The sequence below is a fragment of the Lipotes vexillifer genome, unplaced genomic scaffold (genome assembly GCF_000442215.2).
Source record: "Lipotes vexillifer unplaced genomic scaffold, Lipotes_vexillifer_v1.1 scaffold513, whole genome shotgun sequence".
Lineage (NCBI taxonomy): Eukaryota > Metazoa > Chordata > Mammalia > Artiodactyla > Lipotidae > Lipotes > Lipotes vexillifer.
In genome coordinates, this window is record NW_006777952.1 from 377,790 (window position 1) to 403,491 (window position 25,702).

The 25,702-nt window shown below is 45.2% G+C and overlaps 1 protein-coding gene across 4 annotated transcripts in view; it reads left to right on the forward strand.

Moving 5' to 3' along the window:
* Positions 1-25,702, forward strand: part of DGKG (diacylglycerol kinase gamma) — a 164,734-nt gene that overhangs the window by 73,313 nt on the left and 65,719 nt on the right. For all 4 annotated transcript variants that reach the window (XM_007451383.1, XM_007451380.1, XM_007451381.1 and 1 more), the window contains 2 exons: positions 786-946; positions 8,731-8,795. In XM_007451383.1, coding sequence (XP_007451445.1) covers positions 786-946; positions 8,731-8,795 — 226 coding nt within the window. The remainder of the gene's footprint in view (positions 1-785; positions 947-8,730; positions 8,796-25,702) is intronic.

A 25,702-nucleotide genomic window follows, 5' to 3' on the forward strand; every position in this document is an offset into this window, starting at 1 on the left:
TTTTTTTGCGGTATGCGGGCCTCTCACTGTTGTGGCCTCTCCCGTTGAGTAGCCCAGGCTCCAGACGCGCAGGCTCAGCGGCCATGGCTCACGGGCGCAGCCGCTTCGCGGCATGTGGGACCTTCCCAGACCGGGGCACGAACCCGTGTCCCCTGCATCAGCAGGCGGACTCTCAACCACTGCACCACCAGGGAAGTCCTCAAATCTATTTCTTAAGGGAAAGCCCAGTCTTTCTAAGGACACACCTGATTAGGTCAGATCCACTCAGGATAATTTCACTTTCTTGAAGTCAGCTGTGCCATGTAATATACCAAATCATGACCGTGACTACCCCATCTTATCCACAGGTCCTGGGGGTTTGCTGGGTATATATACCCGGAGGGCAAGAAATGTGGGGACCATCTTAAAATTCTGCCTACGGTGCTGTCCATCTCCATCATGACACAGTCCTGGAACAGATCCTTAGTTCTCCCATGTGCAGCTTCCCAACCATCCAGCCCACCAATTCCCCAGGGCTCACTTCAGCTACACAGGCCTGCCCATCTTTGGCCAGCACCCAGCCCTACCCCTGTTACTCTGGCTTCCAGATCACCCCAGCTTCTTTCTAATACTCCATATCGTCCTCTCCTTCTCTGTGGCCCAGGGAACCTGAGTGGCTCTGGCTCACAGACACACTGGGGAGTCTCCTGGCCCCAGATGCCCAAGGGGTTCCTTGCCCCGACTGCTGCATCAGCAACAACTTAGCCTTTCTGCTCTGGGGGTAAATGCAGTGCTGTGCTCCACAGGTTATGAAGGGGGCAGCCTGACGAAAATCCTGAAGGACATTGAGCAGAGCCCCTTGGTGATGCTGGACCGCTGGCATCTGGAAGTCATCCCCAGAGAGGAGGCGGAGAATGGGGACCAGGTCCCGTACAACCTCATGAACAACTATTTCTCTATCGGCGTGGTGAGTTGGCCAGGGATGGCTTTTCTGAACTGGAGACAAGTGCCTGGGTGGGCAGGAAGGGTTCTAGTCTTCCACTGTCCCCTCTGGGTCCCTATTCTTTACCTAGCCCGGCTGTCCCCAGCCTCGACTCAGGTCCAGGCATCCTTGCATCTGGCCTGGACATGGACATCCTTATCGCACCAAGCCCCGCCCATGATTATGGAGGAAGCTCCTGCCCCTATCATTCAAAAAACAGCACATTTTTCAAAAGACCTATTTACCCTTGGGATAATTTGAAGTAATTAAAGAAAAGCGACACCAAGAAATAACCAAGAGCTGAGGTCAGAAGGAGACTCTCGGGTGAGCTTCCAGAATTGGAAATTCTGATCCTCCAGGGAAGACGTTGTCTCAAGCTGGCTCTGCTGGCTTAGCTCTCAGAATTCCATCTCTCCTCTTCTCTCCCCTCATCCCAGCCCAGTCCAAGAGCTCATAAGCCTCTGGGGCATCTCCTCCTGGCTGACCCCTCAGGCTGAGCTCTGTGTTCCCCCTGGTGCTCCCACAGCCCTCTGTGCTCACCTCTGCCTTAGATTGAAGGGATTGTTTTAACGTGCCTGTCTCAGCCCTCCCGAAACACGCACACATGCACGCACACACGCACGCACCCGTACACATACGCACACAGACACACACACGGTAGAAGGACAGCACCACGTTCCTCTTTCTCCCCTAGCTCCCATCACATATAGCACAGCTCAGTTGGTTTGTTTTGTTGAACTCAGCTTCTGGTCCAAAGTGCATGGGGTGGACACTGCTTCCCAAACTGTTGGGGCAGCACTGGGGAGAAAAGTTATCGATCATTTTCATAAACAGAACTGGGGCTTGGGAGGAAGGTGCAACAAAGATACTAGCATTTATTGAGCACCTACTGTATGCCCTCCATGGTGCTAGACTTTAGTCCTCACAGCAATCCTGCAGGTATTGTCCCCACCATCCGCATGTTACAGATGAAGCCTCAGGACACCGGGCAAGGAAGCGCACACACACTGTACCTTGCTCCGAAGCCAGGTTCCTTCCTCTCTGCTTCCCTGTCTTGGGAATTATGCTGCCCAGTTTCATACGCACATAAGGCCCTCCAGACCAAGACTGTGTGATCATCTCAATCATAACCTGTGCCTCTTTTGCAAATGTTGGTGGTTTAAAAAAAGGAAAGAAAAAGAGAAATGATAGGTAGCTTGAGGGAAGAGCAGGGTTAAGGAACGGGTTTTGTTTTTTAATAAGAAAACTAAAAGGAGAACCGTGAAAGAGAAAAGGAATAATAATAATACCTTATATTTATGGGATTTTAAAATTTACCGTATTCACAGATATTTTGATTCTTATGATTACACTGGAGGGCAGTACTACCTCCGCTCTGTAAGTGAGGAAATAGAGGATTAGACTGAGGGATTTGCCTTCATTTTCTGACTCCCAATGCCGCCCTCTTTTTCTATTACTAAAACAGAAGACAGAGGCGTTGCTGGACCCGTGATCAGGCTCTGAGAGGATGGGGGCGCTGGACGAGAAACATACTTAGGGGTCTCTGCTGTCCTGATATGGTTTATCTCCCCAGCTCCCCTGCCCTCATGGGGGGAGATGTCTTTCCCTCGCACCCTCGTTGCTGGACCCGTGATCAGGCTCTGAGAGGATGGGGGCGCTGGACGAGAAACATACTTAGGGGTCTCTGCTGTCCTGATATGGTTTATCTCCCCAGCTCCCCTGCCGTCATGGGGGGAGATGTCTCTCCCTAGCACCCTCCAGCTCCTCCCCCAGTGACCTAGGCAGACCTCTCCCTCCTGTTCTTGGCTCAAAAGCCCCTCTACTTTGGGACCACCTGCTCAGGTTCCACTTCACGCAGTCTTCAGCTTCTGCAAATCAGACTTGACTGACAGGTCTGGTGTTCGGGGGCTCAGAGGACTTCTGGATCACGGGCTTCCCATCTTTACAGTGTGACAGAAACTCGTGTCCTTTTTCCTAAACCAGAGGATAACCTGCTGACATGTACTGAGTACCTAATGCACGCCAGGCACAGTGTCCCTATTGGTGGGTATAGCCCTTGCCCTTTTACATTTTGTAAGAAGGATCTGTGGCTTAGAAAGGTAGAGACCAGTCCAAGCTGGTGAGTGATAGAGCCGGGAATCACTAGAGTCGAGTTCCAGAGCCCACCTAGCTATAGACCCTGAGCCATGCAGCCTCTGCACAGCCCTCCATCTCCATGCTGCCGAATGCAGCAGCATTGGGTGGGGAGGCGGGCCTTAAAATTTAGTGCGTGATGGCTCGCCTATACCCCACCTGTACCTTTTGTCAGAAATGCAGATTCCAGCCCTGTGACAGATCCTGATTCATATTGATTCAGTCGGTCCGGGCAAGGTCTGGGAATTTGCATTTTTAACAAGGGCCTGAGATAATTCTGATGCAGACAGTCCCAATCAAGTCCTCAGTGAGTGAAGACAACCCGTTAGAACAGAGAAGGATGGTCAAAGGAAGTGGTTCTTCACAGGAGCAGAACCCAGATCTGAAGTAGATGACAGAGAGAAAAGATAGAAAGGAGGGGAAAGCAGCTCCTGTAAGCCATGGGCCAGAAGTGAAAGCTGAGCCGCAAGACTAGGTGATCTGCCTGGGAGCTTCTAGATGGCAGGTTACACCCACGGCTGCCTTCAGAGTCCTCAGCTCCAAGTCTTCTCTTTCTTAACATGCCCAGCTCTGGCTGCCAGAAAAAACAGGATTCCTAAGGCCTCCCTGTCCATCTGTGCCAAGCGCCATATGCAAAAAATGACATTCACTTAGTATTGCTGACCAAATGGATGACCATGCCGAAAAGGAAGATACAACTTCCCCTCAACTAGATAACCAAGCCCTAATCCCAAAAGCCAAAACTGAGCATGGTTTTAATTCATTCTTACAAATAAGATGGAAATGGGTGGGGGGAAGGGAGGGAGGGAGGGAGGAAAAGAAGGAAAGAATACAGACTAATTGTCCCCCAAGGAAATGCATAGCGGGACTTCCCTGGCAGTCCAGTGATTAAGACTCCACGCTTCCACTTCAGGGGGCTCGGGTTCTATCCCTGGTTGGGGAACTAAGATCCCGCATGCTACGTGGTTCGGCAAAAAAAAAAAAAAAAAAGGGAAATGCATAGGAACAGATGCTCCGTTTCTTTCAGCGGTCAAGATATTTATTTGCCCTGGGCTGACCTATAATAATCCAATCGGTTCATCTTTCAAATTATGAATAACTTCACAAAATCTTTCTGTTTTTTTCATATACCTTTAGCTTGTGCGTGTTTAATATTTTATTGCAAAGCAGTGAAGAACCAGGATTGTTTTTATCTCACTGGTGTACCCTTAGCCTTGTCTCAATAAAATGCTTGCAGGGTTTGTGTGCTCACTCTTTAAAAGCTGGAAAGGGAAATTCTTGAGAAAACAAGTAGCCAACATGTAACCCTAAGAGAATCTGGGGCTGACATTTGCAGAAGCTCTTGCTCCCTATTTGACTTCCCAAACTTTGTAAGAGGAGAATAGTATGTAAACCAACCCCCAGTTTTACTTCCTTAAGATGATTAGAGTCAGACTCCTTTGGCAAAGAGAGCTGCAGTCTTTGCCTCTTTTGGAGGACCTGGAATATCTTACTGATATCAAATGTCTGCTGCCCTGCACTTGTAAAGGTGGTGACGGTGACCGCTGCCATGGTGTCCCTGGGTGGTAAAGAATTCACCCTGATGAGTTCACTCACTCCTCTTGGTGCCAATTGAACCCATTTAATAGATGGAGGGATAAGCAGGGCAGACTCCTACCCTAATGAGAGAGTGACAAGGGCCTCACTGTCACCACATTCCCATCACCCACAAGACATGCCAGCTCCCCACCAATGAAGAGCTGAGACTGTTGGCCTTCTCAGCCCTGAGACGTGATAACACCCACTGGCAGGAGATTTTAAACACAGTCATTCAGGATGCTACTTCCTCTGACTTCTCTGGCCTCCTCATCCCTGCTCTTTATTTTTGGATTTGCAGACATGTCAGGATGGCCAGGTATCAGTGACAGGAAGTTTGGGACTGCAAAATAATTCCTGTGGTATGTGTAATTCTGAACACCTCAAAGGCTCTGCTTTCACTGAGCCTTAACGGGATGAGTAAACAGCTAATCCCCTGAGTCAATGAAATCTATTTCTGATGCTAGGGGAACCCAAGGGCCAAGGAGAAGCCACAGTCATTACACTAAGCCACACATCGGCTTCTACCTGACATTCTGTACTTATTAGACTTTACCAGCTCAGTTTCCACAATGGTAGACCCATTAGGGAATTTGTCAGAAAGTCATCATTTCCCTGCAGCTTTTAAATTCCTTCAGCCTCAGGTTCTTGTCTGTCACCTATGAGAGCCAGGAAGGTACTTGAACAATGGGCCGGGCCCCACTGAGAGGTGTCTTGGACAAGGGGTCTACACTCTTTTTCATTCCCCAATCTGCTGTCATTTTTCAGAACAAGCCAAATTCCCAATAATGTGTCTTATTGTCTCCTTTCTGTTTTTTTTTTTAATCTCCATAGATTGCCAAAGTGACTTAGACCTACCTTGTCCAATATGGTAGCCATTAGCCACATGTGGCTATTGTGTACCTGACATGGGGTTACTCTAAGTTGAGAGATGCTATAAGTATAAAGTACACATCAAATTTCAAAAATGTAGCCTGAAAGAATTTTAAATATCTCAATGATTTTTAGATTACTTACATGTTGTAGTGATAATATTTGTGAATTGAAATGTAGTATTAAAATTAATTCCATCTGTTTCTTTTCACTTTTTTTTTTTTTTTTTTTTTTTTTTTGGTACACGGGTCTCTCACTGCCGTGGCCTCTCCCGCTGTGGAGCACAGGCTCCGGACGTGCAGGCTCAGCAGCCATGGCTCATGGGCCCAGCCGCTCCGCGGCATGTGGGATCCTCCCGGACGGGGGCACAAACCCGTGTCCCCTGCATCGGCAGGCGGACTCCCACCCACTGCGCCACCAGGGAAGCCCTCTTTTCACTTTTTTAATGTGGCTACTAAAATTTTTTTAATTTATTTCTATTGGACGGGACTGGCCTAGACATCCAAATAGCTCAGAGTCCAAATGACTACTGCTTATATTTGGAAGGGGCACAAGAGTCTTTTGTCCAGCTCTGCACTTGGGAATTTTATAGTTCAGGAAAGAGTAGCCATGTGTCCATACTGCTTTTATCTCCTTTTCACCCCACACCTCATAGAAAGGACCCTGGAGAATGAGGCCATCAGAAATGGGTGTGCAATTCCCACCTCCACCCCCACCGTCCGAACAGAAGTCTCATTTTGCTGGAATTATTACAAGAAAGGGTTGGAACCATAGTAGCACTGGTTTCTAAAATTTAAATGAAGTCACTACTGAATGTAAGTACAGCCAGCTCAGTGCCTGGCACAGAGAAGCCCAGAAGAGGAGGGAGGTGAATCTTGCCTCTCTTTTTAATCCCCAGGTAGAGAACCACGGTCAGAGTCTTTACCAGCATTGCCTTTTCAAAACTGAACAGCAGAGGACCTGCTCAACTCCCTCTGACCACTTTGTGTATTTACCACGGGATTACATTGTCAAATTAGGAACCACATGCTTAACTAGTAATATTGTAAAGGCTGGTCTTTGTGAAAAGAAGCTTTGCAAAACCTAGTTATGAAAAAGAAAAAAAAAACAAGGATAATTGGAACTACACAGAGGGCAGGGGCCTGTGCACATATCCCAGGGAATTAAAAAACCAGGAGCCAGTCATAACAGCGTTGGGGGCAGGGGATAGTGAAATACAAATTGTGCCAGGCAACATGTGATTGCTTTTTTCTTTTCTTTCTTCTTTCTTTTTTCCTGACAGAAGAAAATTAGTGCTTCAGAAGAACACAAGTAGATGGAATGTTTTCTTGAATTCTAAAGAAGGATTTGACAGATGTCACATGAATCTTATTCAGAGTGTTCACGAAACTTGCTCAGAGCAGGGAACTGGAGGCATGAAGTGCTCCTGCCTGGAGAAGCTGTGCAGGCTGGATAGGCCCAGAGGACAGAGGCCCCCCCAGGGTGTTGCATCTCTCCCACCGTTGTCCACAGGGGTGCCTAAACTTCAACTCTTGATGTGTCTTAAACAAAAAACTAACAAAGAAATCAATAACTAGGGTTTAAATGTTAAATTCCCAATACATTGTTTCAGCAAAGAGTGTTTGCCAACCATAAAATAAGCCCATATCCTTGACTTGCCCTGTCTGCCTTTCAACAGGGGCTGCTAGCTGGGTTTACTTCTCTGCCAAGTGCAAATATTACAAAAGCTCCTCTTTGCCCCCAACTTGCTTCTGGATTTTCTGTCCGCACCCTCAGCTTGTATTTTACTCCCCACACACAGCACATGCTCAAAATAAGCTTTTGCACTGAGCTACACCTCCTGATGTTAAAAAAATATATTTTTTCAGAAATTTTCTTTTGTTGAATTTTCAGGAAAAGGAATTAATATGCACTAGCTGAAAATTCACTGGGTGGAATTTGAGTTTTCTTTTAGCTACACAGTCCAGTAAATGAGTTTCTGTATCTTTTTTTCCCTGCACAAATCTGAATCAGCTCCCTTGTTCTGTCGCCACTCCCCACCTCCCCTCCCACCCTCCCCCACCACACCCCCACCATTCCTAGCTCAATTAGCCTGTTTATTTCTAAAACCCACCACCTGCGCCCCCCCCCCCCAGATGTGCTGTGGGGAGGCCTGAGCTGCGAAGGTGGGGCATAGCACATTCTTTTGCTGGAAAAGGAGACCATTAACAAGGGCTGAGGACCAAATTTGAGGAAGAAAGATGAGTTCAGTTTTAGGACTGAAATTCAGGTTTGGTTCTAGAGTGATACACTGTGGAGACATCAGCAGCTACGTGCTAGTAACGACTATGAGAACTCAAGATGGCCCGTGGCATGGAGTGTAGGCTGCAGAACGGGCTCAGGGCTGTGAAGTTCTGCTCCGAGCATGGAGAGCCCGGAAGCATGGTGACATGAGAACTATCCTAACTGTGAGTTCTGAGGAGCAGGTGGCCAAAGTGCAGCAAAGGAATGTGCTAATAGGAGGACAGCAAAGTGTCCGTAGAATGTGATAATGAGACTCTTACTGACCTTAGGGAGAGTTGTTTCCATGGAGTGATCAAGAGGCAGAAGCCAGAAGTTTAAATATATTTTTAATTATCTGCTAAGCCTGTTATCCAGTGCTACCAATTCTGTCTACTGATATGGATGATTAAGAGTTAATATATAACAGCATCTACCAACATCAGTTTTCTGGTTTAGAGAGTTATGTAAGATGTTATCACTGGGGGGAGCTGGGTGAAAGGGACACAGGGACTCTCGGTACTATTTTTGCAGCTTCTTATTAATATTCCAGAATACAAAGTGTTTTTTTTTAAAGAGTGAATAGGGTGAGGCATTTCTAAACACTCACACTTAGCCCCACGTGGGCTTCTGCGTTCTCACTGCTCACAGACCCAGACACACTCCCTGCCCCCAAAGGGCAGCCGCGTCCCCTTTCACTCTCCCTGAACTCAGGTGGGTAGAGAGTGAACATTGCAGACTATAACAGGATGGGGGGCACTGGCCCCTAACCTTGGACCTGGTGTCCAGCCTCTGTGGGGGCCTCCCTGGTCTCCCCTGTGAGATCTGGGGGATTTCGGTGAGAGAGTGCGCTCGCTTCCCTTCCTTCCACATTATGCAGGGTCAGGACCACTAACCAGGGATCTGCTTTCTGTCCCTTTGCCTTTCAGGATGCTTCCATCGCACACAGATTCCACGTGATGAGAGAGAAACACCCTGAAAAATTCAACAGCAGGTAAGAGGGCCCAGCGGGTGTAGCCGGGGCTGCACTGCCCACCTGCCCTGCCTGCGCGGCCACCGGTCCCAGGCCTCCACCTGCTCTCACCGAAATGTTCTCGGCCCGGCTGCCCAGCGCTTTTCCTGCCACGTTGCCGGAAGGAGGGCTTCCATTTCCAAGAAGAAAGCAATGTCAGAAACCTGTCGCAGTCTGGTGGCCTTTCCCCTCGCAGAGGATGGTGTGCAGAGGGAGGGCCTGGGGCCAGGAGGGAGGGCGTGGTGCGCCCGCCTTGGGGAGTGGGGGGTCTGCGCTTGACTAACTGGATCCCCCTCTTGGGGCGCGCCGCTTTCTCAAAACCAACTGCTCCCAGCTCCAGTCCCTTGACTCCTCGGGTGAGGGGCTGGCAGGGGTCAGAGGCCTCAGCTTCCCCTCGTCGCAAAGAGGAGGGGATGGCGGCTCGCATCCCGAGCAGAGAGGGCCGAGAGGGCGGCGCCTCCGCCTCCGCCTCCGCCTCCGCCTTCCCTGCCGGCAGAGGGCAGCAGAGGGAGGCCCTGCAGAGGCGGGGAGCCCACCCGAGCCCAGCCTCAGCCCGCGCACCTGGGAAGGCAGGCTGTGAGGTCCAAAAACCAAGCAGAAAAGAAAACCAGATCATTTGCAAAGTCAAACCATTCTGCCGGCGGGTAGCATATAGCCACCCTGGGATTGCTCAGTTACCTTTCTCCCTTCCTCCTTGTCCTCTTCTCGGTGGTTAATTTGCATTCTTTCTCTTTCCTTTCTGTTGGACCTCATCTAAGTGACCGCTTGATCCCACCCCACCCTCAGGCAGGTGGGGAGGAGAGGGGGTATTAATTTGGGCTCAGTTTGAGTCTAAGAGACTTGACTTTATTTAGCCCACCAAGCAGCAGTCCAGTGTTACGCGCACACGTTCATTTAAAGCCAGGCACTCCCACAGACCTCCATCATTTTCATCCCTCCTCCTTTCCCCGGACCCCATGGCTGGGAGGTTAACCAACAATCAGAAAGTCTTTTTCGGGATCAGAAAGTGAACATAATGAAGCTACTTTGACTTCAGGAAAAGTGATCTGTGGAGTCTAATAGCTGAGCTAACCTTATTCGAATGTACTTTCCCTCACACACACCAAGTCAGTTCACAGAACACTATTAACATGTATATTTTCAGCCCCTATTCCTATTATAGTCACAAACGTACAGATCAACTGATGCTCTTCTCACAATCTTTTTCACTCTAATATATACACCAAAAAAATCACTTTAAAAAATTACTTCTCTTCCATCCATTCCAGACTTTTAAGGTCCTCTTTTTACACAGATACCATTATGCATACTCATGCATACATGCTTGATAAGATGCCAAATGTTTGTGAAATCCATGGGGGGGTTCTGTTCATTCATTCAATGAATGTATCTTTTGAAAACAGTACCAGGCACTGTTGTATGGGTGTTTTGGATAGACATGGGTAGGGGGCTCATGGTGCAGGTGTGGAGACAGACTGGAAAGCAGCATTGCAGAGTGATCTGTGTTAAACGATATGAATCAAAGTGACATAAAGCAATGGCATGGAATTTGATGTGGAGGGTCTTCCAACTAGAGAGATGCCTTGAACCAAGACACAGAAAACAAGTAACTACTTTCCAGGTTGACAGAAAGAGAAGGTCAACCCAGCGAGAAGGAACCAAATGTACCAAAAGATCCAAAGGAGTGATGGAAAACAGCCTGCTTGGGCAAAAGCAAGCTATTCAGTGTGGCCTGTTGTGTGGCCTCCTTTAGTGGAAAGAAGCAAAACCTCCGCAGTTTGCAGAGAGCAAGGAAGCAGAAGGAGGGAAGAATTTCTCCATACTGCAAAAATCAATAGACAGGTCAACATATGACATAAATAGAGCAGTCATCAATTATCCACATGATTAAGTACAGTTAGAAAGATACCTCTGTCAGGAAAAAAGTTGTAACTGTTCATTTCAACCCAAAGTATGAACAGTTTCACTGTGATCTGAATGACTGCTTTTCCTCCCCACTTCCCAGTTTCCATCAGCAAGACTACTCTTTGCAGTTAGGTGTGTATCTTACTCTTCACCTGGTTGAGGTCAAGGTCATGTGGTGACCTAAGGATGCCAGACACAGGGATTTGCATGTAAATCCATGTGCCTTCTAACAAGTGAAGACATAGTGGCGTAGAGGTAGGCGCTGTCTCACAAGGTCCCAGAACACTTCCTATTAAGAACTCTGAGTCCATGTTGCTTCTGCCCTGCCTGCTTGCTCATGTTGAAAATACCCAGGAATGCACAGTTTGTCCACTGAGAGGCAGGCGAGCAGCCATGTTTTTCCAGGATTCCTTATTTAGCTTTGGAGATGGTTTTAAATAGGCAGGTGGTTGTTGCCATGGTTACCCCATTACACCAGCAGCTAAATTTAGGAAGGGCCACAAGGGATAGGAAGAAAGCTTGATACCGGGATTTGGAAATGTAAATGATATTATCAAACAAGGCTTTAGTTTTACTCAGCTAAACTTAGGTTTTCCAAAGAGTAGTCACTGCTTGGCTGGATGCCCTTACTGTTAATGCCTGGGACTAGGCCCTCAGGGATAACCCTGAGGTTAAATCTAGGGAGTTGTAACTGTTTTGTTTTGCTTTGTTTTGAACAAGCGAATGTGACTAGTCAGGGCTAGAATTTATGAGGAAACTTGAATCTTTTGCGTTGCTCATTCGGTTTTCTGGGCTATTCTAACAAGAATTCTTAACCTAGGTACAAGGGCTGCAGGAGGTCTGAAGACACCTTGGAACTGTATGTAAGATATTGAGTACATTTTTCTGGAGAGAATGTCCATAACTATCAGAAGGTTCTTGAAGGGACCCATGACCGCTCAAACTGTGAAAAGTAACAGTTCTGAGCCCTCTTTGAGTCCTAAGAGGCATCAAATTATGACTCAACTGTTGGGGTTTCAGGAAATTCTTCCCCCAGTGACCTCTCGACACAGGTTGTTTGTTGGCAAGGAAGGTGGTTGGTTGCACACAACTGATGTTCCCTGTGGAATCGTTTTGTTCATGGAGTAAGAGCCAGACCCAAGGATGCTGGATGATGAGCCAGGTGTGATGTCAAATATTAGAAGACCTTTAATGGCAGGGATAGGGCTATATTGAGTTCCTTCTGCTTCCTAATCATTAACAGGCTAATTACTAATTGCTAACTTAGGAATGTTATGAAATTTATCATCTCATTGTTAGCATAAACAAAAGAGAGATTTAATTCACCTGAGATTATATAATGTGTTAGAAGGTATTCTAGGACACAAGGGTAAATAAGACATGGTTCCTGCCTTCAAGGAATTCATAGTCTAGCAAAGAAGAAATAAGCCTCAAATATTTTTTACAAAATGATTTTCACATACAAAGAGGCTACATATTGTAGGTCATAGAGTATACAGGAAGCTGTATAGTATAAGACACTTATTAATGGTCGTATCCTAACATCGCTTGTAAATGAATCGTCTAGAGTGCAGAAATTGTGTTGTAAGGGAATCAAACTAAGAACTGTTATTTTTTGAGCTCCTACTACATGCCAGGTGATAAACTAGTTATTTTAAATACATTAGAATATTTGAATCCCCAAACCACCCTACAAGGTAAATACTAACATTCCCATTTTACAGATAATGGAACTGAGGCTGGGAGAAGCCAAGTCACCCGGCCGAGGTCATACATATTTTTAAGAAGCGGGACTGATCTGATTTAAGCTAGCTTCTGATTCTAGAGATCAAACTCTGTCTTCTGCACTTGCTGTCTTCCATGGATTGCATCAAGCAAACACCAATTGTATATCAAACATTCTGGTGGGTACTTTATACATAATCCCACCCAGTGCTTGCAATGACATGCAAGGGTAAATGCTACTGTCCCCATTTTAGAGATGAAGAAATTGAGGCTGAGGAAGGTGGAGCTATTATCAGTTGGATCCACCTTTATGGATGGTCTGTATGTCGAACTGCCTGCTGAGTTCGAGAGAGGGACCGCAGCTATCCCACCACGCTTACCTCGTGCGGTGGGACTCTTCTCCCTATCTCAGTGTCCACAGCAAGGAGCACAGCTGACTACATGACTTGTGTGGCCCAGTGCAAAGTGAATTGTGGGGCACCTTGCTCAAAAATCATTAAGAATTTCAAGTCAGTGACAGCAGAGCATTAAACCAACCCCAGGGCCCTTCTCAGGGTGGGTTCCTATACAGCTATACAGACCTCACAGCTATGAACTGGTCTGAGCAAGGAGAGAGGAGATCAAAAAATGAAGACACATTTGCCAGGGCTCACAGAGTGGGGAGTTGACAATAAAGGTAAAAGAATGGAGGAAAGAGGGTTTCAGTTAGGGGAGGAGGGGGACGGATTATCAGTCCCTCAAACAGGCGGTAGTCAGAATTAGCAGAGGAGCCAGCAGTGTCTTCCAGGTATCCAAGAACCTGTCCCCCACAAAGTTTCTGGACTCACTGTCTGTGAAGCGTTTTGTATGTATGGGACAGATACATATAAGCTACCTAATTCCAATGTCACTGTCAATGAATATCCAGAAAGAGAAGTCTAACTATGGAATTTTTTCACCGTTGCTCAGAAACTCAGAGCACTTGAGGAATGTGGTATTACAAACCTGCTGAGTGCCATCCACTTGAATATGTCCCTCAGCAGTTTAGGCTGAAGCAAGATATTTCCTGTTAGGTCCTTGAAAGGGACCGAAAACAGAGCTTCATTCCTACCAGAAGCTGGCCACCTTTCCCAAAAGCCCTTGAGTAATGAGCGGGCTGTGGAGTGTTCACTTTCCTGGAGCCAGGCCCGTGGAGTAGCTGATGAGGGGTGCCCCAGAAGCCCTAATGAAGCCTGAGTCCTTAAGAGGCTGGCAATACATCTTGCAAATAACTAAGCCCTTAATAGGTATTTGTAGAATGAGGCAGCAGGGTATAGTCTAAGTTGGCATCAGAACTTGGCCCTGCCACTTACTAGCTATGTGACCTTGGGCAAGTTACTTAATCTCTTTAATCCTTTGCTTCCTCCCCTGAATCTTACACGGTTGCTATAAGTATTTAATGAGATAATGTGTAAGTGCATGGCACATAGTAGGTTCTTAGTAAATATTTGTCGTTGCATATTATTGAATGATAAGCACGAGGAAAGCATTGCCTTAAATTTGCCAGTAAGGCATTGACAATAAAAGGCTCTTCTGGTGGAGTGGCAAGTGGGATTCAGTTATAGAGTCTTTGCTTCATTGACATGGCCCTTGACCTGAAAAGTTGGAGGACAGCTAAAAGTTGGAGGAGACTCCACCTGTGATACATTGAATCTGTCCAAATCCTCTTAGGGGGTGGGAAGATGGCACCAATTAGCCAGGATTGGATTGGATTCTACAGACTGGAGCTGTAGAAAAAGTTCCCTTCATTGGCTCCATGGGTGTCCAAGAGGCAGAGATTTGGGGTCTGAAGACCAGGGGGTTTAAGTCCAAATGCCAGTTTCAGGCTAGAGGCAGGATCGAGGTAGGGGTCACAGACCCCTGTTGACATTATAACTGGAGGAACAGGGTGGGAGTGAGTAAGAGGGAGTTGCAGGACAGGTGCCATGCGCTCCATGGAAAATCTGGGCTTACCAGCTGGGGCCATGGAGTGCACAGTTGGTGGGTAGGCGGGTGGCCCAGGGCAGTCAGACACTGGAGGTGTGATTCCCCTTCCTTCGCTGATGCTCACTCTCCCCTCACCCTCCGAGCATCTCTTCTCCCGCTTTAAATGGACACAGAGATGTTCTGTGGGAGGCAAAGTAGAAGCCAGCAAAGCTCAAGCCATACGATTCTGGAAGCAAAAAGGCCTCCTCTCTTGAATACCTGTAGCATGCTCTGCAATCACAAGCACAAACTGTATCACCATTTACTTAAGATATTCTTTTTGTATCTAAAAATGAGACCATTCTAAGCTATTCTTTCCAGGAGCCCTGTGAGGGAGCCCAGTGTTACAGCCCAGATTTTTGACTTTCCCAGAGCATAAATGTACCACAGCAGCAGATACATCAGGGTTAAAATCTTCATTCTGTGCCTGAATTGGGTTTGCTTCTTCTTATCTAATACTCAGCAGCCCAAGAAAGACCTGCCCTAGGTAGGACTCAGAAGTCCAAACTGTCTGCACCTGCTTGCTTCAATATATCAAACTATGTTTTTTCAAACATGTAGGATTCAGAAAAGCCCCAAGTGAAGTTGATTATGGCGTTTTCTGTTTTTATTCTTACTCCTGTATGTATTTATAAAGGAAATGCAAACCTTATGCTTTGTGTTCAAGTACCTTCAGGTCTTCAAGTCATGTCTGACAGAACCACTTACTTAATTAGTCGAATGTTTCTATACTAGCCCACAAAAATGTTTTATCCCCCATCCCTCCTAGAGAGAGGCGCAGCTAGTGAAATGAATGAAATATGGGTTCGTGTTTTTTTCACCAGGCGTTCATCATTACGCAACTGCTGAAGACCAGGGTTTTTTTTTTGGCTGTCTTATTTGTTTACAGTCAGCCCTTGATTATTTGCAGGAACGAGGGAACAGCAACATAGATCATTTAAAGCTGTGGATGGTCAGAGATTTTAGGAGGCTGTTGTTGATCTTTGTGTGCAGGTCTCTACTCTAAAGATTCACAGTATTTTAAATGATATGAAGTCACATGAACTCTTAACATTTCCTTCATTTTCCCCCTGGCTCCCCAGTCCACGTTGGAACAGACAGCACAACTTCTCAGACTGGTACACACGAGCAGCCTATGATATCTCAAGGCTCCTTACAAAGTTGCTTGTTTGCCAGAACAGTTCCTTACTGTAGCTTAACAGGCCTTTTCTTCTAGCCCCCACCAGGCTGGAACATATCCTGCCAGGTATGATTCATGTCAACGAAGAGTGGAATCAGTTTGTGATGATATCAGAAGGAACTTGAAAGCCAGCTTTGTTTTCAAGTCTTTAGGCCAGATATTCCAAAAGTTATCAGTATTTATTTATTGATTGCTCTCTAGAAATATTTGCATCAAAGAGCTCAAGATATAGTATATGATGAAGTTCAGAAGGGTTAAGGTCAGCATGATAACCTCATGGAAGAAAATCAAAGTGCACAAATTGACGGTAAGGTAGGAACTGACTAGGTCCTCAAATGGGTGTTGATAGTCTGGATGCTTTCCAGAAGGGAGAGGTCAGGAAAGTGCTGGAATCTGAAACCATGTCTTATAAGGAAGGGCTAAATTGGGGATTGTTTCACCCAAAGAAGAGGGGACTTGGGAAGAAGTGATTATTGGCCTCAAATATTTTAAAAATGCTTCTCATAAAGGAGGAATTAGGTTATTTTGAGTGAAAAATCAATGGGAAAAGTGACTGGGTAGACCAATTTGAGCCCCATATAAAGGACATCAATTCCACCAGTTAAGGCCATCCTCAAGTGCAGGGGGCTGATGGGTAGGGGAACAGGTGTGGTGAGTTTTCACATGTTATGCCCAAGCAGGCACTGGACAATCATTTTGGAGCTCCAGTGGAGCCAAGTGCCCAGGAGGGCAGGTTCTGTCATCAGACAACCTGGATTCAAATTCTGGAGTTGCACTAACCACTTGTATGTGATCTTGATCAAGCTGCTCTCCTAAACTTCAGTCTGCTCACCTGTAAAATTGGGATATAATACTATATTAGTTTCCTATGACTGCTGTAACAGATTACCACAAACTAGCGGTTTAAAACAACACACATTTATTACATCACAGTTTTGGAGGGCAGAAGTCTGAAATAGGTCTCACTGGGCTAAAATCAAGGTCACATCAGGGTAGCATTCCTTTCTGGAGGCTCTAGGGGAGAATAAATTGCCTTGCCTTTTCCTGCATCTAGAGACTGACCACGTTCCTTGGCTTGTGGCCACCTTCCATCTTTAAAGCCAGCAATGGCCAGTCAAGTCTTTTTCACATTGCATCCCTCTGACAGTCTCTCTTCTGCCTCCCTCTTCCCCTTAAAGGATTCTTGTGGTTACATTGGATTCCCTCGGATAACCCAGGATAATCTCACCCCTCAGGGTCAGCTGACTGCCAGTTTAAATTCCAACTGCAACCTCAATTGCCCTTTGCCACGTAACGTAACATATTCATAGTCACAGGTTCCAGGGGTTAGAACATGGACATCTTCAGGATATCATTCCGCCTACCACAAGTGCCTTACCTCGTAGAATTATTTTGAAGATCCAATGAAACAGTGCATTTAAAATGCTTGTTACAGAGGTTCGGCACGTCAATGCCAGCTATTATTATTATTAACATTCTTATTATTACAAAGACAGAACCCACATAGATAACAGTCATGTTAAATGACTCAGAAAAGCCCTTAAAACTATGAGATTTGGAAATTCTCTAACAGGGACAGGTAAATATCTATTGGTCATAGGGTAGGAGTCATGAAAAAAACATGGCACTTTTTTCATTTAGACAGAGTATCTTCAATAAAATAACAGTACAGGTATCATTATATAATTTAATAATATATCATATAGTATGATATCATAGTATATTTCAAAATCATTATAAATAATTTGTAAAGTTCAGAAAAGTTAAAGGAAAAACCAATCACTCATATTCCCATCACTCAAAAACATAATATTGCCATTTTTGTGCATTCCAGCAGTTTACTTGATATATGTATTTTAAAATAATTATGATAATATGTCCTTATAAAGTTTTATGTACTATTTTTTAAACAAATTTTCCTTATTCAAATAAAGGCTTGTTGTAGAAAAATAAATCCTATTGTATCCCCCCCAAAAATAAACGTTATTAGCATTCTAATGTATTTTCCTTCAGCACTTTGCTGCACAATTTTATTTACTTAAGATCACATGGTATACACTGGGTTAAAACATTATTAACCCAGTAGCACTTACAGGTTATAAAAGAAAAATGATATAAAGGAGCTGATTGGAGTGAGTTTATCTGCAGTGGGAGTTTTATTGTCTTTTCCAATTAAAAAAATTCCAGTGATTTTGTTCAGTTAATATGAGAGTTTTAAAGATGGTATTACTCAAGTCCCTTTGCAAATGAAATAACTACTTGATATGTTATGCAATTCTACTTTTGTGGAGAGCAAATAAAAAGATATAATTCTCTTAGCACAGTTCCTGGTCCTGTACATAGTTTTGCTATATCTGAAAAAGACCAGTTTGTGTTTTACGTGACCATCAGAGGTAGCAAGAATTGCCATCTGGACTGTGCAGTGGTGTAGTTTTTTAAGCATGCATGACTATCAGGCTGGATTAAAGTGCTCACGAAGGTGATAAGCCCAATATAATCAGCATTGCTCCAACTCATACTAACAATAGGAGCCATCATCTATTGAGTGCTTTCAAGAGTTTTATGTGCATTATTTTTAACTGGTACAACTCTCCAAGGAGCACATAAATGTTATTGCTCCATTTTACAGATGAGAATATTGAGGCTCAGAGAGATTATACAACTTGCTCAAGAACGTACAACTAATTAGGGGAGTGGCTATTCAAACCTAGTCTGTCTGACTCCACAGCTTCCACTCTTCCCACTATACTTCCTGCCTCCGTGAATGCCCAGTTTGGTGCCCCATGACCAAAGACGCACTCAGGAAAGAGACAAGAGAAGAGCCACAGAGACAATTAACAAGGCCCATGAGAAAAATTTTTTTAAAAATCATTTTTCCTGGAGAGGAGAAGCAGAGAATGTTTGGGGAATGGGCCTCAAGGGTGTGAAGGATTCACAACAGGAAATAGTGACCACACCTCCTTACTCTTCCTCTTGGCTCAGGAAAGAATGCGAGGGGAAGAATGTACTTCTAAAGTGAGGAATTGCTGTTTGGAATGGGAGGAAGAATCTCCTGGCTTGGCGACATATTAAAGGCTAAAATGAGTTATTGAGAGAAGTATTGTGGAATGTCTTGCAAAGATTTCTAAAAACAGAAGACAGCCTCATTCATCTGGGCTGACAAACACATCATCTTCTCTGAGCCCAGGAGTGAGTCATTGTGCTACCAAATGGGAGCCCCTGCCTCCCACCCCACCAATGACCAGGGGGTCCCCGAGAGACCTCTCACCTGCTTTATTCCTCAGTTCCCACTTGGGCCCCAAGATGACTGCTCCTCAGCAAGTCCTCAGCAGCCCCCTGGCCCATCCTGATGCGCTTCCCTCTCAGGCCCACCCTACCTGGAGCTGCTCGTGGCTTTTGTCCCGTTTCTGCCCCACGAGAATCTGCTGCCACAACCCACGTCCCATTTTATAGAATTTAAATGCACCTGCTTTGCCTTCAGGGCCCTTTATAAAGTTCTCCTTCCCAAACACGGGGCCAGTCTTACTGTTTGCTTGCTCCATTATTCCCACCTTCCCCCCACGTGCCCTTAATTTCTCAGTCTGGGATGACATCTCCCTCTGAGACCTCATCATCACCTAGCACTTGTTTCAAAATGCACTCTAAAATATTCTGAAGAGTCCCTCCCTGCCCACCCCCAGCCCTGGCCTCTGCTTTTTCTTAGAATCCGTCTACAAGGTTTTTTGCTTTTGTTTTGGTTTTTGGTTTTTTTGCAGTACGCGGGCCTCTCACTGTTGTGGCCTCTCCCGTTGCGGAGCACAGGCTCCGCACGCGCAGGCCCAGCGGCCATGGCTCACAGGCCCAGCCGCTCCGCGGCATGTGGGATCTTCCCAGACCAGGGCACGAACCCGTGTCCCCTGCATCGGCAGGCGGACTCTCAACCACTGCGCCACCAGGGAAGCCCATCTACAAGGTTTTTGACACATTTTTTCCTACTTTGATTTTTCCTCTTCTATAAGTCATCATTTTGGCACCAAACTCTCTCTACCTCGTTCACAAGCTTGCTCACTCAGAGCAGGGTCTGAACCCTTTGGGGAACCACTGACTTAAAACCAGAAGGGTGGTGCTGGCACATGCCCTCATTCAGCCAGAACGTATTGAGCATCTATTCTGTCAGCATGATGCCGGGGCCAAGAGGAAAGATGGATGACCACAGGCCCTACTTGCCAAAGCCCTTGGGCCTAGTTGGGAAGATGAGCATATATAGAGGCTCTTAGCAACTGTATTAGTTTCCTAAGGTTGCCGTGACAAATTACCACTAACTGGGTAGCTTAAAACAACAGAAATTTCTCTCTCACAGTTCTGGAGGCTAGAAGTCTGAAATCAAGATGTCGGCAGGGTTGGTTCCTTCCCAGGCTCCGAGGGAGAATCTGTTCCATGCCTCTTCGCTTGCTTCTGGTGGTTGCCAGTAATTCTTGGCATGACTTGTAGCTGCATCACTCCAATCTCTGCCTCTGTCTTCACATGGCTTTCTCCCTCTGTGTTTCTGTGTCTCTCTGTCCAAATTTCCCTCCTCTTATAAGGGCATCAGTCATTGGATTTGGCCCACTCTAATCCAGTATGACCTCCTCTTAACTTGATGACATCCGCAAAGACCCTATTTCCAAATAAGGTCACATGCTGAGGCACTGGGGGTTAGGACTTCAACAGATCTTCTTGGGGAACACAACTTAATTCCCAGTACCAACCCTCCCTCAAACCCTCACAAAGGATGGAAAAACCATATAATATGGTGAGCTTTGTTTTAACAAGGGGACATGAATAATGAATGGGAGCACCTAACTGAGAAAGTGGGATGAGACTACGGAAAGAAGGTTACGTTTGAGCGTGAGCTTGAGAGAGAATGGGAATTCACGAGGACAGGAACTGGGTGTGTGCTAGGAGGCGGGAAGCAGGCTGGGCCAAGGGCAGAAGTGTGAGAAGACGGGAACACAAGAGGAAAGGAGAGTGGCTCTGGGGTGAGGTGGAAGGCAGCTACAGCAGGGTCTCGGTGCTCTGCCCAGGAGTTTGCACTTTATCCTGTAGGTGAGCGGGTAGATGGTGAGGTAGAGAGTCAGCAAATGCTTTTTGAAAATATCAGTGTTGAAAATATCAATGAAGGAATAAATTATTCTTCCAAGTATTTCCCGAGCCAAAATGTCAGGGTTCCTGAAACACGGGGACCTTTATATACTGAGCCTTGCTGAAGGGTTAGGATAGTGCAGGCTGTTAAATCAGAGACCCAGGGAGAGAGAAGGAGAGGTAACCCCAGGGGCAAACGGAAAGAAGAGGATAGAAATAAGGGGGACCAGCTCTGCTAACCTGGGGGAGATAGTACATATCAGGGCCAGAAAAACTGTGGAAACCAACCAACTTTCCTACGAACTCTGAACCTTCATGCATGCTGTTTGCTTGTGGAAGTAGAAATCCATTGAAAAAAAATCCGTAAGTCATTCTCTCTTTTCTGCCCCCACAATTTCAGATTCTCTCATGCAGAAGTTGACTTAGGTGGCTTTTAAACTTAGCAGAATGTGTTTTTTTGTTTGTTTGTTTTTTAGCTCCAGAGAAAAGAATATCAGATCTTATTCACCCTCTATTGTACTTTACTAATTAAAACATTGGAGAATTACTGTCCTTTTGTATAGGGGCATTTCTGTGATACAGAGTCCATCTTTATATTTAGAGCTGATGTGATTAGCATATTCATTCCAATATATTTTCCTTAAACTCTTCATACTTGCACATGTTTTATTGAAAGGAGTTTGGAAGAGTAATAGATACTCTCAAGAAAGATTCAAGTGATTAATTCCTCATTTAAATCAACATCTGCTAAAGAAAATTTTACTGCATTCATTATTTGGCCAAAGGAAATTCTGAATTCATCTTCTTGCTATACTTATTAGGAAACTCAGTAACTCTCTTTAGTGAAATAAGTGAATTATCTCTCAAGAAACCCTGAGCAAATGGCTTTACAACTCCATATCTCAGGCTGTGTCACCCTTATGTGAAATGTAGATGCTAATCCCTCACGAGTTAGTCACTTCTCTGATTCTTAATTTTCTGGCGTGTAAATGGAAATTACAATGATCTCACAAGATGCTTATGAGAATTAGAGTAGATAAATAGATGGATTTGAAATGTTTCAGGTGCTGGTATGATGCTATTTGTTATACAGGAATTTGTCAGGAGAACATGCAGCAGTATATATATGAGTACACGGCAGAATCTCTCATTTAAATGCATAGTGCTGTGATTCTTACCTATAATAGCAACATATAGAATCTTAGCTTTGGACTGGATTTTAGGTTTTAACCCCCTTCCCAGTATAAGCATCCCTTCTACAAACATCACTCTGAGAGAGGACTTCAGAGCTCTACTTTGAAGATTACAGATCTCTACTTTGAAGATTGTAGGAGTGGTGGGGTTTTTTTTAATTTGTTTTTTGGTTTTTGGTTTTTTTGCCTTACCACTTCACATTTTACTAAGAAAGCCTTTTCCCAACCTTCTAATGCTCTTCAATGAATGAGGGGCTCTCCTCGTTCCAAGAGTGTTCTTATACCCTCAAGTTGCCAAAGTATCAGGGACTTAACATAATTGCTGAATATTCATGTTTACTGAACCTACACTTAGGCTGAAATTCCTCACTGTCTAGTAACAAGATGTTTTCTATTCTGTTGAACGAAGAGTCCCTTTAATCTTGAAAGTGGGCCGTTCTGGAGAGCATTCCAAAGTGCCAATCAAGCCAAGTACCCTACCTTGCCTTTGAACTCAATGAGCTGAAAGTGTGTCTATAATCTCCAGCTTTGGGTTACCATAGGGCAAGAGGTGGTAGGAATGTCATGGATAAATTAAAACCCCAAACTGTTAGTTTCAGTGAAACTTTTATTGGAGCCGTCAACACAGAGCATTCTAGTTAATCAGGTTCTCCCTTTTGTCTTCTGTCCCACCTCATCCCTGAACTTGGGTAGGGAGAGGGATGGAGGCTGCTTATAATCAGGGTTTCTGCAAACACGTGCAGGGTTGGGGGTGAGGATAATACAGCAGGATGCCCTCCAGCTTGAGCTGATGGCCTGGTTCATGATTTGTACTTACAATCGTGTTCCCCACCCAGCTGTAGATGAGTGTACTACAGAAAAATTAAATGACCAACAGTAAGTCAATGGGTTAGAAAAGAAGAAGAGATTTGGGGACTGGATAACTTGTCCCTTAATTATCAAGACTTGATAGTATAATGTTAACATTCATAATAACCATCCATGTGTGCAAAGTGGGAAATTCAGGGGCAAGGTACACATGAACTTAAGCTATTTCTGCAGTAGTTAAAGGACGAGTTCATTCCTTGGTGTTCCATGATTGCTGAATAGTTGATAACTTACCAGGTTATACCTGATTTATAAACACAGAACACCTGAAAAAAATTTTCGCCCAAAAAGGTGGGCTTGGGTTGATATTTCATTTCTGTGCACATGATCTTTACAAATACCAACAGCTTCAACTCTTACTGTCCTGCAGCTGGTCAGACCTTCAAACCAGACACATATTAGAACTCATAACTAAAAGTACCAGAGCACAGATGGAAAGGATCAGATTGGGAAGGAAGTGGGAGAGACACTTTTGAGGCAGCTTTTAGGAAGATTCCCAGGAGGAAACTACAGCGGTCTATATGAGGGGTCACAAATCCAAATGTCAGCAGAGACAGGCAGTTAATGTAAGTGAGGGAAGTGGGAGGATATAAAGCTTTAAGGAGTGGTGGTAACTCTGGCAAAGTGGAGGGCATATACCCTGTGTAATGGGAGCAGCCAGTACTCAGCTCTGGTCAATTGTTGCCAGTTTGGAAAGCAACCCAGTGTTAACAGATGTGATTTCTCAAGAGAAGCTGGGCTCCAGGTGTTTATGTAAAATATCTTCCAATTTTAAAAACCACTGTGCAAGTCAAACACCTTTCCAAGCCTCATAAGATCTGTAGGCCTCCAAGTTGTCACACGGATGCCCAGGAAATATAAACTTAGGGATATGATGGGGGCCAATTACTTTTTTTTTTTTTTTTTGCTCCACCATGGTCACAAATTATTGGTGTTGCAAATGTAAACTGGTCTCCTACCGAAGGAGAGAATGAATAGGCTTGAGGAAACCTAAGAGGTCAGTGTCTTTGCATTGATGAAGGGTTCTTAGACATCCTAAAAGAAATGATCCAGAAAGAAAAGGCACTCAGAAGGTCAAAGAGAACATAAAGCAGAATCAGAGTCTGATTAATAAGTAGATATAACATAGAAATAAAGAGGGAAGGCCCAGTCCCTTTTGGGGAGAAAAAAAATTAAAGTATAAGATTGTACCCAAAGGAGATAGTTTTGGACCTTCTGGAGAAGGGAAAGTAGAACAGCTAACAGGATCATCATGAGGTTTGATGAGCGCCTATGGGAGTCACTATCAGGTTGTCTTCTTCAAGCAGTTAGCATTGGTTAAAGTGCATTCTACGGGATATTAAAAGGAGAGGCACAGGAAGACAGGGGAGCCCAATCATGGGAAAATTCAAAGTTAAATCTATTTCTTTTCTGTCTGATAATGTAGAGCCTTTAGTATATGTAGATTCTAACCTATTGAGACCATGCAAAAGCAGGATAAATTATTTAGTCTCCCAAATTTAGCTGACCACAGAATCCCCATACCCCAGAGAATCTTGTGAGACCAATATTTTGCTCAGTTCACGTTAGTGAAAACCCCTGCATTAAAGACAAAAAGGAGTAAACGTGCTCAAATAACCCATAGACTATTTCTCCCTTCTGGCCATGGGTGTGGGAACAAGCCACTCATCCAGAGGAATCCTGGTTAGTATCTCTGGTCACTCTGGTATCTTGGGTAGGAAACTAAGGGACATGGTGCAGAGGTGATGCTCTAGTCTCTTCCTCAGCCGTTAGTCAAGATTTTAGAAGAAACAGGCATGCGTGTATGGGGAACACGGCCTGCTCTGTAACTGAGCTGAGAACGCCTATTCCTCTGGACCATGGATTTGGATGCTGGGCCCCTTGGCAAGGAATTGGGAGCTTGTCACATAAACCAAGAAAAATATTTTTGGCCGGAGACTTGAAGACTAAACAGGAGAGCTCTAAAATGAGATTTAAAGGGGATAAAGTAGAATGCTCAAATGAAACTCTAAAATCACAACCCACAGAGGGGCAGCAGGTGTGAGCCAGAAATAAGAGGCCTGGCAAAGGGGGTGCTAAGCAGTTCTCCGAGGGACTGGCAGTGGGGTCACATCCACAGTGGGGACACGTTTGCCAACTGCACAGTGAGGGGGCAAAGTGAACAGGGGAGACAAGCATGACCTCCGAGACAGCAGAGATGTGGTGGGTAGAACACACAGAAAGGCCAGGGTTCAGAACGCCATGCTAGGTCAGGGTGACAAGTTCACATGATCACAGTCACTGAAACAGGTGTTAGGAGTGTGTACATAAGTAGAAGTCACAAACGTCAGAGTGGAAGCAAAGCCGAGAGCATACGGATGAGATTTTCAAAAGGGCAAAAAAGAAAGGATTTTGCTGGCGGTGTATACTGCAGTCTTCTCAGGCAGAGGGAGGCTCTGGCTGATGCTTTCCTATTTAAGATTTTTTCAAAGCAGCACAGGAAGAAGATGAAATAAAGATGGGAAGAGGGTATTTGTTCAGGTATCTGCCCCATCAAATGAATTGTTGAGTTGCCTTGCTAACAATTTCATGATTTAAAAGGTAGAGGGAGCAAGGAAGGAACTGCCTTACTCCGTATTTAATTCTGACCAGGAAGCATCCAACTGGCTCATGGTGTGGAAGGCACAGGAAACTTCGGAGAAAGTAACCAGATCATCGTGCAGTTTTATGAAAGCCAAAGGAAGAAATACGATGCATACATACTTAAGTCGTGCCCTTTCCTCCCCTTCCTACCTCTTCTGCATCTTACTTCCCTCTGGCACCTCCAGTCCCAGTCTAATCAGAACTCCAGCCCAGACTTCAGGGTGGCCACCAGGGATTTTAGGGTGGAAGAGTCCCCATGTTTCTTTTCCAGGAAGTTGAGGAAAGCAAATATTCTCCAATCCGAATTCAGCAGG